Genomic DNA, 21,447 nt, shown 5'->3' with positions numbered 1-21,447 from the left:
GGTAGATACAGTATGTTTTGATTTCTGAAAAGCGTTTGACTCAGAGCCACACCTACGCCTATTGTCAAAAGTTCGATCACATGGGCTGTCAAGTTAAATTTGTGACTGGACTGAGGACTTTTTGGTAGGGAGGACACAGCATGTTATCTTGGATGGAGAGTCGTCATCAGATGTAGAAGTAAGTTCAGGTGTGCCACACGGAAGTGTGTAGGGACCCTTGCTGTTCATGTTGTATATTAATGACCTTGCAGACTTTTTGCAGAACATGGCTGGTTGCTTTGTTGGGGGAAGAAGACCAGACAGCGAGGTCATCGGTCTCATCAGATTAGGGAAGGATGGGGAAGGAAGTCGGCCGTGCCCTTTGAAAGGAACCATCCCGGCATTTGCCTGGAGCGATTTAGGGAAATCACGGAAAACCTAAATCAGGATGGCCGGAGGCAGGATTGAACCGTCGTCCTCCCGAATGCGAGACCAGTGTCTAACCACTGCGCCACCTCGCTCGGTGCAGAACATGCAGTTATCTATGATGAAGTACTATCTGAAAGAAACTGCATAAATATTCAGTCAGATCTTAATAAGATTTCAAAGTGGTGCAAAGATTGGTAATTTGCTTTAAATGTTAGGAAACATAAAATTGTGCCCTTCACAAAATGAAAAAAACGTAGTGTCCTATGGCTGTAATATCAATGAGACGCTATTGGAATTGGACAACTCATTCAAATACCTGGCTGTATCACTTTGTAGGGATATGAAATGGATTGATCACATAGGCTCAGTTGTGCATAAAGCAGGTGTTAGACTTTCATTTATTGATAGTATACTGGGGAAGTGCAATTACTCTACAAAGGAGATTGCTTACAAATTAATTTTGTGACCTATTCTAGAATATTGCTCAAATGTGTGGGACCTGTAAAAAACAGAAGTAACAGAGGATATTGAACGTATACAGAAAATGGCAGCATGATTGGTCACAGGTTTGTTTGATCCATGGGAGAGTGTCACAGATGCATTGAAGGAAATGAACTGGAAGACTCTTGGAGATAGAAGTAAACTATCCTGAGAAAGTCTACTAACAAAGTTTCAAGAACCAGCTTTAAATGATGATTCTAGAGATATAATACAATGCCCTACACATTGCTCACATAGGGATTGTGAGGATAAGGTTAGAATAATTACTGCATGCACAGATGCATTCAAGCAATCATTCATTCTGTGCTCTATACTTGAATGGAATGGAGAAGAAATACTAGTAACTGGTAAGCGCAGCATACTCTCTGTCATACACCTCATGGATGGTTTGCAGAGTACAGATATCTTTGCAGAGTTGTGGAACATACAATTATTTTTATAACATCTATGGATTTATAATTTCATTTATGAAGAAATATGTAGTTTATGTCCGTCCAAATGTTTATTAGAGTAATGTGTAAAAGTTTGAAATGAATTAGTCAAGCAGTTTACAAGATTTTTGGAAACAATGTTTCCTCCTTATATATTATACACTTATATCTTATAAAATTAAAAATATATAGAGCCTATGCCTGTCTGAATGTTTATTAGAGCACTGTGTAAATATCTAACGAAAAGCGGTTGTGAACAACATTACACACTGTCCTTTCTGTACTTGTATATAGTAGTGTGGGTATATACATTTATATACCATGTTTTTGTTGTAGTCTTTAGCCCAAAGACTGGTTTGATGCAGTTATCTATGCTACTCTATCCTGTGCAATCCTCTTCATCTCCAAGTAACTACTGCAACCAACATTCTTCTGAAACTACTCTTGCTGTACTCATTTCTTGGTCTACCTCTATGATTCCCCACCTTCCCCTCCTTCCCCCCTCCCCATCCACACTTCCCTCCAATACTGTTTATTGCCTATGTTTCACTTCCAGACATGGCTATATTCTATACAAATAGTTTCAGACAAGATTTCCTAACTCTTAAATCTACAGGGTGACAGTTGTTGAACTATAAGAAATAAAATCATCATGACTTCTGAAGAGTTTGTGTTCGGATGTTCAAGCTGCATGGTTGGCTGCAGGGCATGATGGGAATTAGTATGCACATAGTTTGGTTTAATTTAGCAATGAAGCCCTCTTTCGTTTGGATAGGTTTGTCAATGAGCAAAACTGTCACATTTGGGGGACTGATAATCCACATTTCATGATTGGGAAGTCTCTTCACCCTCAACGGGTGACTGTGTGGTGTGCAATGTCCTGTCACAGAATAATCGGTGCAATATTCCTTGATGGCATGGTGACTACTGAATGGTACGTGAAGGTTTGAGAGATGATTTCATCCCCATTATCCAAAGTAACCATGATTTCGACAAGATGTGAATCATGCAAGATGGAGCTTGACCCCATCAAAGCAGGAGAATGTTTGATATCCTGGGGGAGCACTTCATGGACCCAGACACCACTGGCATGAGCCTTGATTGGCACAATATTCTCCGGATCTGAAAACATGTGTCTCCTTTTTGTGGAGCAGTGTCAAAGACAAGGTGTACAGAAACAACCCTAAAACCATTGCTGAGATGAAAACAGCCATTCAGGAGGTCACTGATAGCATCAATGTTCAAAAACTTCAGTGGTTCATGCAGAATTTCACTACTTGTCTGGGTCACATCATTGCCAATGATGGCAAGCATATTGAACATGTCATAAATTAAATCTGAGTCTCTATAGTGATGTTTACATGCTGGATAAAGTGTGTGCCTGTCATAATTTGTAACTAATTTATGTCTTTTCATATAATTCAATAACTGACACCCTGCATATTCTGTGTTAACAGATTTCTTTTCTTCAGAAACGTTTTTCCTGCATTGCCAGACTACATTTTATATTTTCTCTATTTCAGCCATCATCATTTATTTTGCTGCCCAAATAGCAGACTTCATTTTCTATTCTAACGGCTACCCTGTCCTTGATGTTACCCCATAGAAAATATCCAACGATGTGATGTCAGGGGAATGTGGAGACCAATTCATAGGTGCACTTCATCCAATCCAGAAAACTGGAAATGTTGTATTTAGAGTTTTTCGAACATCCAGCGACCAGTGAGGTGGAGCACCATCTTGCTGAAACCAAACGTTTCGTTGCAAGTCTCCAACCTGGAGAAAAGACAATGATCTCTAGCATCTGTAGGTATATCATTCCTGTGACAGTTGTTTCAGCAAAGAAGAATGGTCCAATTATCTTGTCACACATGAGGCCATACCAAACATTCACTTTTGGGCTATCTCGTAGCTTTTCCTTGACACTGTGTGGATTCTGCAACCCCCAAATTCGAGTGTTATGCTTGTTCACAGTCTAGAGACATGGAGTGTAGCATCATCAGAAAACATTACACTTGACAGGAACACATGATTCTGGCTGATTTGGTTAAGCATTTCACATGCAAATTTGTATCATCATTGCTTGTTATCAGGCTTTTATGGCCTGCTCTATCTGCACCTCATATGAATACAGACACAACAGCTTTCTGAGGATTTTATGAACAGTTGCATGAGGCATCTGAAGTTCTTATGAAGCTTGACAACCTGATTTTCATGAAGTTCGCAAGAATGTTTGGCAGATATTCTCAGCTTATTCTTCAAAGACCCGCCAACCTCCTCCATGTCCCTTTGCAATGCTGCCAGTTTTCAGAAACCAACTGTGTCATGCTTTTGTGCCCTTGGCATCTGGTGCTGCTTTCCTGTAAACGCCAAAAAACTGCCTTTGAACCATCACAAGGGATTTAAATTCTTCATACCAAAGCACTGTTTGTGCCTTCTCCTGAACTGACACCATTTCCACTTCTGCACCAGATATTGAAAAATTTAGACAGCAACTTTAATTTCTTCTGCACCCAAAGGACAAGTCAGACCTGAAATGAAGAAAGATTTACTATTTTCAAATTACCTCACAAAATAGGGAATTTTGGTGTAGATACCTTGTGTAAACAATCTGAAACCTTCCAGTGTCTCCAGGTATCTTAGAGTATACAGCCTTCTTTCATAATTCTTAAACAAAGTGTTAGCAATGCTATGCTCTGTGCAAAATTCTACCAAGTGGCTTCCACTTTCCCCCAGTCCATATTCACCACTACTTTTCCTTCATTTCCTTTTGCTACTATTGAATTCCAGTCCACCATCACTATTAAATGTTCATCTCCCTTAACATCTGAATAATTTCTTTTATCTCATCATACATTTCTCCAGTCACTTCACCATCTGCAGAACTAGTTGTCATATAAACTGCTACTACTGTGGTAGCTGTGGGCCCCATGCCTCTCTTGGCTACGATAATGTGTTCACTCCAGTAACTTACCCACATTCCTACTTTCTTGTTCATTATTAAACCTACTCCTGCCTTACCCCTATTTTATTTTGGATTTATAATCCTGTATTCATCTTACTAGAAGTAAGGTGCACCTCCACCCAACTTCACTAATTCCCACTATATTTAACTTTAATGTATCCATTTTCCTTTTTAAATTTTCTTACCTCCCTGTCTGATAAATAGATCTAACATTCCACGCTCTGATATGTTGTTTGTTTTGTGTATATTAAAAAATTTTCAGCCTATGTAATAGGCTATCAAGTAAAATTCTGAAATAAATTGGTCAAGAACTTATTGAGACTTTTGCTAATATTGTCATTCTATATATCCCTTAAAACCCACATCCTTTCGTCTTTCCCTCTCCTTCCCTCTTTCCTGATGAAGCAACCGTTGGTTGCGAAAGCTTGAATTTTGTGTGTATGTTTGTGTGTCTATCGACCTCTCACAAAAATTTGTGTCCAGCAGAAAGAGGACATTAAAGAGTGGAAATCTGGCAACACATGCATGGTAACTATCTCTGTCAGTACGTATTAGTTGTGCTGTACAGTTGATGCAGTGGATAGTGTTTTGGGTTAGCATGCAGGAGGTCGATCCTGGGCTGAGGTGTATGTTTTTTATTTGGTAAATGTAGTCCAGGTGGTAGGGTATGTGGCATCTTAATTGTCAACAGTGATTGCAGCTGGTCTTCTAGAAATCATTTGCACTTACATACTACAATCGGAGAAATGGAGGATTGGTCAGCTTTGAAAGATGCCCTTTCCACATTGTGGGAGTGAATTTATTCACACCACTTCATATACCAGATGCAAAATCTGTTTTCTCTGTACACTCCTCCAATGGTCCCATGGATTAGTACCAACTATTATTCTTGCCTTGTTCAGGTCCATTACATTTCGTTAGGGCCTTATGTTACCAGTAGGACTAGCAATGTGCTTTGCGAATAATGTCCAAACTTGGTTACTATTTGTGTGTGTTATCACCATGGTCCCACTAATTATGCCTTTCGACATTGAAACTGGTAACCGCATGCTGTTTAGTAAGTATCTCGATGCATTGTTATTATTATTATTATTATTCAATCGATGGGATTGTGGAAACATCATGTCTATTACCATTAGGGAAACATGTAGTTCAAAACCGAACATTTCACAATTAGCAGTGTTGGGATGAATCAAGCAGAGCAATATCTGTCAGAACGGTAATGCACTTTAGGTGGAACAGTGTGCAGGACTGACAGCATGTTTTTACTGTATGCACTGTCCATCAGACAGGGACTAGTTGCAAGCGGAGTAACACGCCTGTGACAGTCTCCAGTGTACGTGTGTACATGTATCGAATTTTCTCATTGTAAACCTCCAAACTAGTGTGGCAGATATATGGCATACACAAACGATAAATATGTGGACATGCTTCTGGACCTTGGTGTATCTGATAACCAGGCTGGTGTTGCCACTCAAGAATATGCTGCTAAATATCCTCGTCGACGTAATCCGGATAAAAATGTATTTCGTTGTCTGGAGCTGCACCTCTGGGAGTCAGGTTCTCTCCTTCCACCATCATGTGACAGTGGTCGTCCACAGACTTGCCGTACTCCTGCTACTGAGGAAGCTATTCAGGAGGTCATATGCCAAGAACCTCAGCGAAGTACACGTAGCGTAGCAAGGCAGCTGTGTGTCAGGCGAGGCATGGTCATTAACGTGCCGCATGAGCATGGGCTACACCATATCATTATGCTTTCATGCAACACCTGCATCCTGCAGATTTCCATCAGCGGATGCAATTCTGTGAATGGTTCCAACAACAACAGGAAGCCAACGATGACTTCATGAACACCATAATATGGTCAGATGAAGCAGCATTCACTCGTGAGGGTGTCTTCAAAATTCACAATGCCCACCATTGGTGTGAGGTTAACCTGCATGTCACCCGTGACTGTGGATATCAAGTTCGCTTTGGTATCAACATCTGGGCCAGAATATTGGACGACAGGTGTTTGGGCCCCTACATGTTGCCTGACCAGTTGACTGCACAAAGGTATCATGTGTTCCTCTCAAACTATCTGCCTGATGTGCTGGAAGATGTTCCAACATGTTTGGCAGAGGATATGGTCCCAACATGATGGTACACCTTCACACTCTCGATTTAATGTGCGACAGTGGTCAGACAAAACATTTCCAGGGAAATGGCTTGGATGTGGAGGTCAAGTTGTATGGCCACCAGCTTCACCGGAAGTAAATCCTGGGATTTCTTCCTGTGGGGACACCTGAAGGAGCACTTGTACTCTACTCTGCTGACAAATTTGAAGGAATTGGTAGCAAGTGTTCATGCTACTCTTGTTATTGTGGATACAGCGTTGCTGTGAAGGGTCCAATGCTGTATGATCGAGCGGGTTGCACAATGTTTGGGTTTACAGGGAGGTTGCTTTGAGCATCTGTTGTTCTGATTACAACGTATTCTGCTGTGAAGGTCATGCGGTCATTAAAAGGGACATTTTTACTGTCACTGGTTGCTAATGTGCAAGATCTTAGTGCTCATATTACATGTAGTCTAAATGTCATGTGCTGTGCTATCATCTTTAGCATCTCGAAATTGATATTGTTTTTGTAGTTTATTCTGTCCTCTGACAGGTCATTTTTCTCAACTGTCTATTTCTCATTTGTCTAACCACATATTTGTTATGTTCAGCATTACAAGAAGCATAAAAAACAGCAACTGCTCCCCTTTATATATTGTATACAAATTTATATACTATGTATACTGGAAACATATTGAACTTATGTCTGTCAGAATGTTTATTAGAGCATTGTGTAAAAATCTGATATAAATCAGTCAAGAACTTTTTGCAGTCTTTGCTAACAACCTTTCCTTGTTATATGATGTATGTATTACATATATTAAAAGTATATAGTCTGTGTCTGTTCAAATTATTATTAGTGTCATGTAAAAATTTGAGCTACATTGGTCAGTAACTTATCCAGATTTTTGGTAACAACATTAAGTGATGACTTGTATATGTATTTACATATATAATATATATTAAAAAGTATGTGACCCATGCCCATCCATACTTCTATTAGACTGAATTAAATTGGTCAAGAACTTTTAGAGATTTTTAGTCAAGAAATTAAACGCCAACTTGTCTTTATACTGTAGTATAGATTATGGATGCTACATGTACTTTACGAAAATTTTGTTGCAAGAACAGTTTTATTTTTAATCTCTTCAGTGTGTTTTATCAATGATATTTTAGTTGTGTTTCATATTTTTAAAAGATGAAGGTAGAGTGGTGCAACATGAAATAAAGTACAGTATTTAAAATTGTGAGTAGGCATAAAATGCTGTGCATAATCATCCTATCATTACAATGATTACATTTGTGGTTAATAGATTCACATTTACCCATAAGCTGTGTAACAATAAAATACCACGAACTACAATGAGCTTCACTGTGCTGCTATTTCCAGATACTGTTCATGTGGTAAAGGTAGTTGCACTCTGGCAGAAATTTTCAGAGACAACACTGGCTTTGTATGCATGTGTTCACTCTTTGTCTGAAAGAAAGCCATTTTGTACCTATTGCATGTGCCTCTACGCTCAATACCTCTTGCATCTGGGAATTCTATCTGACCTGATTTTTATTTGATCTTGTTGATTACATATTATACAAATAATGTACTAGTAATACAGGACATGTGAAGATGGGTGTTTTATACAGGGTGTTTCATAATTTATGTAACATACTTCTAGTTCTTGTCGAATGGGAGATAGAAGATAAAGTTTTATGTAGGAACTCATATCTGGAAATGTCATCCAACGATACTACCACCTCTGAAAGTTGCTTATCCTACAGTCTTAGCAACAACAGTACCAGTACAGGGACACGTATTTCCTAGTATTCTACCAATATAGTAATAGTAGTAGTAGTAGTAGTAGTAGTAGTGGTAGCTTTAATCATCCACAGATCTCTTTTTACAAGAATGTAGAACATGTCAAAGTATTTACAAGTTTAGACCAATTTAAAATAAGCTAATTCATACACACATACATTTACAGACCTCTAGTTAGAGACAATCATTAATTTACTCCTGGTATATTTTTTCCCCAAATAACTTATTAAATAATGTAATGCCACACTGTTCACTCATATCTCACTATCATTCGCTGCACACACTATACACACATTGTTTCATAACACTTCACTCACTACACACACACACACACACACTGGTGATCTCTGGGCCATTTTCTATACCACAACTTCCCATTTGCTATCCTGAAAAACTGAGTCAGCATCTCTCTATAATGAGTGAGATGTTGAGCTCAGAAATAGGAAGAGGTGTTAGTATTGTACAATGCATAGGTTGGGGGTAAGTTTTTCTAGAAAAGGAAAAAAGAAGGGGGGGAAACAGTGTGAAGGTGTTATGTGGAATTTTGGATGTTTTATAATCATTATTATTATTTATTTGTATAACATTTTTTTTACCAACCCCTACTGTTTTATCTAAGTAATCCTTCAATGTATAAAATGTATTGCATAACAGGTATTTTTAGCCACCTTTTTAAATAAGTGTATTTTTACAATTTCTTTAATCGCCTTTGGTAATTTATTGTACAGTTTTATTCCTTGGTAAAAAATGCTGTTTTATGTTTATTTTTTCTTGGCAAATACAAGTTGAGTCTAGCTCTTGTTCCATGGTCATGGAACTGTTTGTACAGTAATTACCAATGTTATTTTTTATGTTTACAATTGACTGGTAAATGTCTTCACACAGAGCAGTTAAAACCCCAATTTTTTGAACAGATCTTTACAATGAGCTCAAATACCATTTTTGATTATGATTCTTTTCTGGAGTTTGAAAACTGTGTTCATATTTTGTGCATTTGTTCCCCCAAAAAGAATGTCATAGCTAAAAACTGAGTGTACATATGAATAGTCTGTAACTAAAAGATACTGAATGTTACACACTGATGATAGGATTCTAAGGGCATAACATGCTGATGACATTCTGTTTGCAAATACCTTTGTGAGTTCACACCACTTCAACTGAGAATCAATATTCATTCCTAGAAATTTTGCATTTGTTACACAGTCTGTATAGGTACCATCTACATTTAATTTAACATTGTCATTTTCCCTCTTCAAACTGAAATTCATGGCATTAGTTTTCTTTATGTTCAATGTCACTTTATTGGTTATTGACCAATCGTAAACTTCCTTGAGAGCTTCATTTGCTTTCTCTGCAATGAACTGCAGTCTGCCACCTACCTGATTTATGACAAACTATGTGATCATTCCATTATCCCATCAAACTGTTACACCCTCATATTTGCATGAACTGAATCAGTCTGCTGTGACTCATTGATATTGTAGTCATAGGGTACTATGTTCTTTCATTTTGTAAAATCCTCAACAAGAATTTTGGTGCATACTGTGTACATCCATAAACTGTACCTCAACTGTGAAATACTTAGGGGGAGAAGTTGGCTGGGGGCCACCTTTGGTCTCTTCCCAGAGTTCCTGGAACTGGCACGGACAGTACCAGTCTACAAAAAAAGGTGACCTATCTGACGTGTCCAGTTTTAGACCAATTTCAATAATCCCAGTTTTGGCTAAAAGTTATGGAGTCTGTGATAACCAGATACAAAGTTACTTTGAAGACAATAAACTCTTCCAGGACACAGTATGGCTTTCACAAAGGAAAGTCGGTGGTTACGAAAGCACAGGACTTAATTATAAAGAAAAGACATGGGTTTCAGGACAGAGAAAGTGTGATACATACACTCTGTGATCTCAGCAAGGCATTTGGCTGCATCTCACACAAGATACTCCTTGGTAAGCTAAAATTTTATGGTATTGGAGGTGTTGTTCCGGCAGCTCTTCAATCGTATCTTCAGACTCAAAAGCAAGTAGTGTCAGCCTCTGGAGCAATCTTCCATAAACAAACACTGGAACATGGTGTACCACAGGGATCTATCATAAGACCTTTTATGTTCCTTATTTATGTCAATGATGTAGGTTTTAACAACCCCATGTTAAAGTTTGGTGATGACATCATCCTTTCTCCAAAGGGAAAACTGTGGTACAAGCAACAGATGTATTCTCTGAAAACATCACAGTTGGTCATAAAAAATAAAACCTAAATTAACAAATAAAACAACCTGTCGCGTGCGTGTGTGTGTGTGTGTTGTGTGTGTGTGTGTGTGTGTGCGCGCGCGCGCACGCTCCAAGCTCCCATGTGTAATACACCTTCTGAGGAGATTAGAAGATGTATTAATTGACCAATACCTTATAACAGTGTAGTGTGCACTATTTCATAGCTACATTAATTTCAGCCTGCTCTTATGGGGGGACACTTCAGGTTGCAAGTATGTGTTAATGCTAAAACAAAACAGACACTTTCAGGATCATCACTCCTAGAAAAAGGTTGGAGCACTACAAGCCCATGTTCACTTGGCTAGGAGTAAGTAGTTTTCAACCAATATGTATTTGTATGCCTCATTAATGTCAAAGACAAATAGGAGGCTTTCAGTATGAGGCAGGAAATACAGAAGGGACAAGAGGAACATTGAAGTATCAGCAGTCAACAGTCTGGAATGTTCAACGCACTGCCTTGAGAAGCATGTTGTCAGCTGCCAGGATTATTCAAAAGGAAAATTACAAAGGACTTGAAATTGTACCCTTTATACTCTATTGGAGAATTTTTCAACAGTGACTGGACAACACAACATTGTTTTCATTTGTTACATTTGTCCTTATTGTATACAGTTTTTTATATGTTATATGAAAAACTGTAAACAGGCCACGTGTCTATGTAATTTTGACACACTCCATTCAGTTGCGACTGATAAATGATGCAGATTTAGTATACTGTGTACATTAAGTGGCAATGAAAGCAGACTGGAAACACATGATACAAAAATATACTTCTTTAGAGAGACCTTCTCTAAATTTATTTATTTATTTATTTATTTTTTTTTTTTTTTTTTTTTTTTATGTACACAAGAAAAAGTTTAATTGTAAATATGATGAGGCTGCACTTTAGCAGTTTTCCTGAAAATCACATTTTGTTGGCCACACACAACATCCTTTATTTGTTACAACACTCCTCTATTACGTCTCTGACATCATAGTAGGCCAATTCCTTAGCTTTGTAAAATTAATTCTTTACCAGTTAGATGACGATCAGTTTGCCCGGAAAGGTAAAGACAATTCTGATATTGTGTTTGATAATGGAAACAAGGCTAATGAAAAATCAAGACATTTTAATAAGATTTGTCAACCTGGAAAAAGCGTTTGACAATGTAAAATGAAGCAAGATAAATTTTGAGAAAACTAGGGGTAAGCTACAGGGATAAACAGGCAATATACAATATGTACAAGAGCCAAGAGAAAATAATAAGAATGGATGACCAGGAATGAGGTGCTCAGATTAAAAAGTTTGTAAGACAGGGATGTACTCTTTCGCCCCTACTGTTCAAACTGTACATTGAAGAAGCAATGATGGAAAGAAAAGAAAGGTTCAGGAGTGGGATTAAAATTCAAGGTGAAAGGAAATCAGTGTTACGATTTACTGATGACATTGCTATCCTGAGTGAATGTGAAGAAGAATTACATGATCTGCTGAGTGGATTGGGCAATATAATGAGTACAGAGTATGGGCTGAGAGAAAATTGAAGAAAGACGAAAGTAATGAGAAGTAGCAGAAATGAGAACAGTGAGAAACTTAATATTAGGATTAATTGTCATGACAGATGGGGTAAGGAGGACATCAAAAGCAGACTAGCACTGCAAAAGGGGCAGAAGTCTATTAGTATCAAACACAGGCTTTAATCTGAGAAAGAAATTTCTAAGAAAGTAAGTTTGGAGCACAGCGGTCCATGGTAGTGAAATATGGAGTATGGAAAAACCAGAACAGAAGAGAATCAAAGCATCCGAGACGTGATGCTACTTACGAATGTTGAAAATTAGGTGGACTGATAAGGTAAGGAATGAGGAGGTTCTACAGAGAATTGGAGAGGAAAGGAATATGTGGAAAACCCTGACAAAGGAAAGGATTATAAGACATCTGTTAAGACAGCTATGGTACTAGAGAGAGCTGTAGAAGGCAAAAACCGTTGAGGAAGACAGAGATTGGAATACACCCAGCACATAATTGAGAACGTAGGCTACATGTGCTACTCTGAGACGAAGAGGTTGGCACATTGGCACAGGAGAGGAATTCGTGACTGGGAAAAAAAGAAAGAAAACGAACGTTATTCTATACAATTGTTTTATGAATGTTAACTTATTTTTATAAACTATTGAGGGTTGTTGCCACTAACGCACTGGCTTGAAACAACTCCGGTACGTTTTCTTCGAAACCACATGGTTGCAATATGAACCATTTCATATATGTAAGAAAAAATCAGTAAATTAAACGATTTCGACTCTTTATGTCATTCACCGCGAAATGCGCCTCATTCATCTTTTGCAATTAAAGTATGTCATTAAAATGAATGTAAAGGCAGTCGAATGTAACTGTCTGTTTATAAGTATTTTAGGAGGCGTTCACTCATTCTTTAATCATTTTTACTCCAATCAATTCAATGAGCAATAGGCAGTCGGCAACTCCAGTCACCGTGTGACGTAACTACGCCACCCATAGAAAAAACATAGTTATCACGATATTTACTAGTAAAATGCATGAATTGGACGACTTTAGGCTGATGTCCTAGTGAAAACAAATTTCACATAAATGTTACTGTTAGTAAGAACTGCCACAGCCAATGCTGCACGTAACGAGCACTCCTATTTTCAGAATCCGTGTGTGAACTTGAACCTGCTTGTGTTTATTATGCGTCAGTAACATGGCGAACGCAGGCAGCTGATAAAGTGACAGTGAAGAGGCCCAGAAGCGTTCGCTTTCTGTTGATGGAATAATGTGTCACTACGTCACGGGGGCGTAACTGAAGCGGGTTTTCTGTGCCACCGTGTTTCACGTAAGTATATTTAAGTGTAAATAGCGCGTTGCCCAAGATTTGTACTTTATTTGCTAACACAGTGCTAATTGTTACTAATCACCTACTGTTAATTTCCACTATGATGATTTGTACATGTATTGTTAACCAGTTTAATGTACCATGATGCAGACATTGTTTGATGTTCCATTAATTGATATGTGGTCTGTGTCTATGTAGTTTTACAGACCATCCCAATGGCTACTGAACCGAAAGAAGTAGCCACAGAAAATGCTACAACGAAGTCTGATACAAAGATTTGCGGTGTTTGTGGTGACAAAGCCTTAGGATACAATTTTGGTGCAGTTACCTGTGAATCGTGCAAAGCATTTTTCAGGAGAAACGCTCCGAAAAATAAGGTAAATTCGCAAGTTATTCCTTTATTGCTATGTAGTACAACTACTGTAACACAGTATGAAGCGTATGTCAGTATCCGTGTATAATAAATTACTGTAAGTACGTGAAAGCACAGAAAAAATAGTTAATGCTTCTTAGGTCTGTGTTGCAAAGCGTAATGTGATTATCATGTAAACAGAGCGAATAACGTAATGTATGTGCAAAATTCGATGTATAGAATAGTAAATTATAATGCTACATAAATAGAAATTTCATTGTCACTCATTTTCAGGAATTTAGATGCCCTTTTAATGAGAACTGCGAAATAACAATAGTCACAAGAAGGTTCTGTCAGCGCTGTAGATTAAAGAAATGTTTTGCAGTTGGAATGAGGAAAGATTATATAATGTCAGAGGAAGATAAAGTAATGAAACGACAGAAGATAGAACAAAATAGAGCCCGGAAACGTCCATTCACTTCAAATCAAAATAAATTCAAACCAGAACCTTCTCAAGACTCGTTCGAGTATGTTGATCATGGTGTGTCACTGCTGTCTCCAGAGAGTTCGTCGCATTCGAAAGACGGTGGACCTGAGGGAAGCCCACCTCCCGCAAAGATGTGGATTGGCAGCCCATCTGATGAGAGGCTACAACTTTCACCTTTGAGGAGCCAGCATGTAGCTGAACCTTATCCATCCCCAAGTTCAGCAACAAGTGCATCTAGCCCCACATCACCTCCAGAAAATAATACTATTAATGGTTCAAGAACACCTGACATGCTTTGTGATTCAGAGAGCAGACATGCAGATAGCAATAGTGGTGTAGTGCATCAGTCCCCTCAATCTCACAGACTTTCGTCATCACAAGCAGTGTACAAAAACTCTTTGAAAAATATTGGAAGAAATAGGGAAATGCCATTGTTATCCTCTCTTATAAATAACCACAAGGTGGATGAACTACTGTCAAAACAATATGCAGCGTCCGCTCCAACCACAGTTACACCAAACAACAAAAATGTGAAGAGACGTGAGTCGGGTGAGTGGAGAAATCGAGAACAAGATCATTACCATGAACATGAAAAAATCTGGAAAGCGAGTGGAGCCTCATCAATATCAGAAGCTGCTAAAGAAATCTTACAGGATGTACAGAGGTAATATTTCTTATACCTAAAACAAATATTTACAATTTTAGTGTTAAGTAAGTAGTTCTTTTTAGCGTTCTAAGCAGTCATGTAATTCAGTTGAAAACTCTATATTTCAGAGTACCAGGTATCCCAAATTCTTATCCATCATCAAATTCATATGCATCAATACTCAGTGAAGCGATTAAATTGGAATTTGAAGCCTATAGTTCACTGGCAAAGACCCACCAAAATTCTCGTGAACTTAATGATGCTGAAAGAGCCAAGCTAAATGAGCTCATAGTTGCCAACAAGGCACTGCATGATCCACTGGATGATGATATTTCTGCTCTGGTGGGAGATGATTGCAGATTTAAGGTTAGTTTGAAGTTTTTTTGTATCACCACGTAACTTACATAAATTCTACAAGTATTTTTTGTTGTTTTATTACTGCAAGCATGTTAGTACCTTTGGTATTTCACATGGAATTTTCTACTGCCTGTAAAAGATGGAAGCACCTGTTTAATAACTGTTACTTACACTTAAAGATGACTTTTCACAGACATCAATAACATTCTGATATTTGTTCAATATCTTGTTCCACAACAGGTGACTAACTTCTTAAAATTAAGATTTTACTTATGTGTTTGTATGTTATTGGTGGGGTTTTGCACACTTGGAAATAAGATAATCAAAATTAAATATCAAAGCCTACAAAGTAAACCAATCAGTGCTTCAGATACTGTTGCAACAATTTGCTGTTAACAATTACTGCTTTATCTTCATCCACATAAAGAAAGGATACCAGAAAATGTAGAAGTTTGAATTACACTGAAAAAATTACTAAAAATTCTCCAAAATTGGATTTTACAGTTGAGTGAACAATAATAGATTTTGGAGATGGCTAAAAAAGATTTAAAATATCCAGTGTAGCAGGAAAAATACTCCAAAAGAACCAAAAGACCTAATTTTATTTTCCCATGAGATAGTCGAAGCTTAGAGAGTTATTTTGAAAAAAATGTATTACTGGGACCAAACCTTTTCCTTTACATGACGTTCAGTGTAATGCTAAAATGTTTATTTATTTTTTTCCCCAAAATAAATAACAAATTAGAAAGTATGTTTTTTTGTGCCTTGGTGGGTTTACTCAAAGATGTTGGATGAATGTGTTTATTCATTATATTTCAGAATAGGTACTTAATCCCCAAATACTCCAGAGACTGGACGATCAAAATACTGTAATTTATTTTAAAAATGTTAGCAGTGTCATTTTGTAACATTGCAGTAAAAGTGTCATAACTTTCAAGCTTAAACAGATTATAAAATTAAAATGCAGAGGGATAAAATCTTAAAATTCGGTATGGTTTCTTATATCTGTAGGGAAAAATAAATAAGCAAAGTTTCACCCAAATCTGAGATGGTGGATGGAAAATTATCTTATTTTATTTACTTGATCTCACTGCCTTAAACAATTTTTCCTTTCACAAAAATCATTTTGGTGCAACACTATTATTACAGTATCATTACAAGACATCCATCATGCCGTAAGCCTGAGACAAAATAATCGCTACACTGTCATTGCACACACTGCAGGCACCTGCTGCTGACTTCCGGACCAAAAGTGCTGCTATGCCTCTTTGCTGCACTCCTTTCAATATGATCAGAAAACTGATTCCAGGATCACAACATGCTATCATGTGTCATGCACATCACCATGTCCTTGTTTCATTCTCCCTGGAAAACTGAGCTAGCATACCCTCATGATCAGTGAGATGTTGAATTCGGAAGAATGATAAGATATTACTATCATGCACTCCAGATGTTTGGACATGATACTCCTGCAAAAGCCCCACACTATTGTCGTGTGACAAGGTGTTGTAGTCATCCCCTTACATTATTAACCACTATTCTGAATCCACTAAGCTGTTCTTGATTGCATGGTATGCATTAATTGTGAGCAATGTTTTGGTAACCTTTTTAAAGAGATGTGTTTGAGTAATTTCTTCCATCTTCTCGAGCAATTTACAATACAATTTTGTTCCCTCATAGAAAATGCTGTTTAGAGCTTTTTGGTTGTTTTTCCCTGCTAACTGTAAATCCAAACTGGCTTTAGTCAGTGATTATGTATAGAATTATTAGTAAAGTACTTAATAATGTTTTCCCGATATGTACAACTCACTTAGTGCTGTAAAGATAACCAACTGAGCTACCCAAGCACGACTCACGCCCCATCCTCACAGCTTTAATGCTGCCAGTACCTCATCTCCTACCTTCCAAACTTAACAGAAGCTCTCCTGCGAACCTTGCAGAACTAGCACTCCTGAAAGAAAGGATATTGCAGAGACATGGGTTAGCCACAGCCTTGGGGATGTTTCCAGAATGAGATTTCCACTCTGCAGTGGAGTGTGTGCTGTGAGGACAGGGTGTGAGTCGTGCTTGGGTAGCTCAGTTGGTAGAGCAATTTCCCTCGAAAGGCAAAGGTCCCGAGTTCGAGTCTCGGTCCGGCACACTGTTTTAATCTGCCAGGAAGTTTCATATTAGCGCACACTCCGCTGCAGAGTGGAAATCTCATTCAGGAGTTCTGATGTTTTATCAATGAATGTGACATTGCTGCCATCAGCAAAGAAAACTTTTTCTTCATATCTTTTACTGTCTGGAAAATAAGTGATGTATGTTAAAAACAGAACTGCACCAAAAACAGTATCCTGAGGAAGACCTATTTTTATATGTTTATTGTCTGACAGTTGATTTACTAAAAAATTGTCAGCAACAAATGTGTGAATTACGTGCTTGCTATTCCTCTGACACCTAGCAGCCTTGGACAAGTCTAAGAACAAGACTGTAACACATAGTCATTGTTGTTATGACCTTTTGTGAACTATGTAATAGTGATATTGTATTCCTCCCACTTCAGGAACCAAGCTTTGCTTCATTAAAAAGATTGTTTGTCTGTGTAACTCATTAGTCTACCTTCAACAACTTATCCAGTTGTTTTTGAGAATGTAAGCAGTAGTGAAACTGGTGTTAGTTTTCAGTACTCTTCACTTTACCTTTCTTTAGTAAGGTACTCTGGAAAAGTAATGCATTGAAGATCTTGTTTATTATATTTGTTAATGGGGCTTGTATGCTGTCTGTGCACACTTTGAGAACAGAGTGTGCAACCAGGGTTGACAATTAAATAGTTTAGTTTACACTCTTATCATTAATTTATTTTTACAACTTCTTTATTAGTGGAAAAACTGTTAACTGCTTCTTCAAGCATATAGCACAAATGTTGCACAAACTGTCAAACTATGAATTGATCTTTTAGAAAGTTCTAAATTGGAACCCTGTAAGAATGGGCTGCACATGATTTTTACAGGACTTGCAATCCAAAACAGTGATCATTGCATAAAATTGCCTGATTTATTTTCCTGTGTAAAAGAAATATTTTGTAATCTGAAGTGTCAAATGGACAGTGACTAGTGGCTGGAGCCAGAAGCAAGTTTTCTTCTTTTTTCTCATGTAATAAAAGAGAAGGTTGCTTCAAATGTTTTCCTAAGTGTATATCACTGATGAGAGAACAGTTGCTTTGAGAATGGAGCACTGATAAAGTGGAACAGAAGTCAGTGTAAAATCACAAACAATTTCATGTTGGATCATCATTGAATTTGTGCTTTGCCCAATTTGTGCTTTCCGTTCCTTAATTTTGTGGAAAGTGCTTCTGATTTATAGATTTAAAAGGAAACACCTGCATCTGTACTCCAAAAACAACCATACGGTCTGTGGTGGAAGGTACTTCTGGTGCCACTATCTGTGCTTGTCTTCCTTACACCATTCTCAGATGATGTGTGGGAAAAACAATTACTATGATCTGTAATTTCTCTGATTTTTCTCATTGTTGTCATGTTGTAAGAAATTGTGGGCAGAAGTGACATGTTGCCTGCCTCTTTCTTGAAAATGCTTTCTCGGAATGTCAGTAATGAACCTCTTCTCTGTGATGCACAACGCTTCTCTTGTAGTATCTGATACTGGAGTTTGTTGATCTTCTCTGCAATGTTCCCAAACTGACTAAATGTTCCCATGACAAATTGCACCATTCTCTGTTTGAGTTTCTCTGCCTCCTCTGTTAACTTAATCTGATGAAGGTCCCCGACTGATAAGCAGTACTCAAGAACACATTGAGCAACTGCTTTATATGGCACTTCTTTCACGGATGAATTACATCTGAGCATGGTATTTGCTTTTCCTACAATTTGTTTTGTAGGGTCATTCCACTTTAGGTGACTCCAGGTGGTTATGTCTATGTATTTTACAGTTAATGACTGTTAACAGTGATTTGTTGCCAATAATGTTATTCAGTGACAGTGGATTTCTTCATCTATTTACGTGCAGTATGTTATATTTATTTATGTTTCAGGGTTAACTGCCAGTTGCTGCACCAGTGAACAATCTTCCAAAGATCTTCCTGCATTTTGGTAAAGTCGTCTAATGTTTTACACTACCTGTAGACAGCAGGATCATCTACAAAAAGCCTCGTGGAGCTTCCAAAATTATGCACTAGATCATTTATATATTTTCAAAACAGTAATGGTCCTATAACTTTCCCTTGGGGTACCACAGAAATTACATCTATCGATCACAAGTCTGTTTATACTAGGTACGCTTGTATTTTGTTCACTAAACAACAGCGCAAAACTATACTGAATGCCTTTTACAATTTGAGGAATACAACACAAGACAACACAACCTGGGCATCATTGTCTGTGGCACTTTGGACCTTATTGACAAGCAATTTGAGCCGAGTTGCACAGTATCACAGTTTGCAGAATCCATTGCAGAATGCATGTGGATTTGCACAAGATTTTCATTCTTCAAAAATGTCATATTATGTGAGCATAGAACATGTTCCATAATTTAACAAGTCAGACCTCAGTGATACATGTGTTTAACTATATGTGTATGACCTATGATCCTCTTGAAAACGGGAATGATGTGATTTTTTTTCCAGTTGCTAGGTATCCTTTAGTATTCCAACTACTTACGACAAACTACTGCTAGAAAGGGAGCAAGTTCTTTCACATAACCTCTGTATGATCATATAGGTATTTAATCTGATCCAGATGCTTTTCCACTTTTGAAAAATTTTAGTTGATTTGTTATTCTGCTATCACCATTGTCGATTTTCAATTTCGAAATTTGTACAATGATTGGAGGGAGGAATGATATTATGGTCTGCTGTATTAAAATGGTTTAGGAATATCAAATTCAGTATTTTTACTTGTATTTAATATTATGGCATTTCAAAGATGCTGAAATTTAGTCACTGCCATGTGGGGAGAGTGCAACTAAACATTTTCTGTTATTTTAAAGGCCAGTGTGAATGAAGCTCCAGTTTTACTTGATGTGATAAATTTAACTGCTGTTGCCATACGTCGACTGATAAAAACAGCAAAGAAAATAAATGCATTTAAAAATATGTGTCAGGAAGATCAAGTGGCTCTGCTGAAAGGAGGCTGCACAGAAATACTAATGCTACGTAGTGCCATGTCTTATGATCCAGACAATCATATTTGGAAGGTAAGTACTTTCTTAAGTTAGTAGGAATCCATAAAACATATTTTTATATAGACAATTGATATCTATTGTAGCATTAGATTACAAAAAGACAGTCATCTTAAACAGGCCGCAGGTTAAAATTTGAATTTACAAGCATGTAACTGGTACATTTTCATTTAGATGTGCCAAAAGTAAACAAATGTGCTTTTGTTATCCAACTTGCATGGTACCTCTGTCAGCTATGTTTAGCAGATCATAAATTGCTTCTTCTTCCTTTCTCGAGTATTAAATATTTTCAATTTCTTTAAGTGCATCTTACTCCAGGATAACAGGTTTATTGCAGTGTTTTTTTTTTTTTTTTTTTTTTTTTTTTAAAAAAAGAAAAAAGAGTTATTTGAGAACACATACCAAAACACGTGCACTGATATGAAACTTCCTGGCAGATTGAAACTGTGTGCTGGACCGAGACTTGAATTCCGGACCTTTGCCTTTCATGAGCAAGTGCTCTACCAACAGAGGTAGTGAGATGGAAGTAAAATTGTGAGGATGGGTTGTGAGTCATACTTGGGTAATGCAGTTGCTAGAGCACTTGCCCATGAAAGGCAAAGGTCTTGAGTTTGAGTCTCGTTCCAGCATACAGTTTTAATCTTCCAGGAAGTTTCATATCAGCACACAGTCTGCTGCAGGGTGAACATTTCAATCTGGAAACATCCCCCAGGCTGTGGCTAAGCCATATCTCTGCTATATCCTTTCTTCCAGGGGTGCTAGACCCACAGGTTTTGCAGAACTTCTGTGAAGTTTGGAAAGTAAGAGTTGAAGTACTGGCAAAGTAAACTTGTGAGGTGGTTCATGAATCATATTTGGGTAGCTCAGTTGGTAGAGCACTGGCCTATGAAGGACAAAGCTCTTGAGTTAGGGTCTCGGTCTGGCACATAGTTTTAATCTGCCAGGAAGTTTAACATACCAGAACGTTATTATTACATCTACTTTGCATTGAAAATCTTGTTGAAACTTCATTGTTGAATTAAACAGCAAGTTAGATGTTCAGTGTCTTCATCAAAGACACTGAACTCACATTTGAAAAGACAGTTGGTTCAAATCCCCATCCAGCCATTCAAAAGTAGGTTTTTC

At 37.6% G+C, this 21,447-nt stretch overlaps 1 protein-coding gene across 2 annotated transcripts in view; it reads left to right on the top strand.

Annotated features, from left to right (window-relative positions):
* Nucleotides 1–21,447, top strand: part of LOC124605692 (nuclear hormone receptor HR96) — a 91,171-nt gene that overhangs the window by 30,629 nt on the left and 39,095 nt on the right. Inside the window, exons 2-6 of one of the 2 annotated variants that reach the window (XM_047137550.1) lie at nt 13,125–13,305; nt 13,504–13,682; nt 13,952–14,808; nt 14,919–15,156; nt 20,131–20,337. In XM_047137550.1, the coding sequence (XP_046993506.1) occupies nt 13,521–13,682; nt 13,952–14,808; nt 14,919–15,156; nt 20,131–20,337 (1,464 nt within the window). In that variant the 5' untranslated portion in view covers nt 13,125–13,305; nt 13,504–13,520. Of the gene's footprint in view, nt 1–13,024; nt 13,306–13,503; nt 13,683–13,951; nt 14,809–14,918; nt 15,157–20,130; nt 20,338–21,447 lie in introns of those variants that run through there. The other variant, XM_047137551.1, reaches the window with a different exon arrangement.

This window comes from Schistocerca americana, chromosome 3 (assembly GCF_021461395.2).
Source record: "Schistocerca americana isolate TAMUIC-IGC-003095 chromosome 3, iqSchAmer2.1, whole genome shotgun sequence".
In the NCBI taxonomy this organism is placed as follows: domain Eukaryota; kingdom Metazoa; phylum Arthropoda; class Insecta; order Orthoptera; family Acrididae; genus Schistocerca; species Schistocerca americana.
This window is presented reverse-complemented; position numbering and strand designations above follow the sequence as displayed.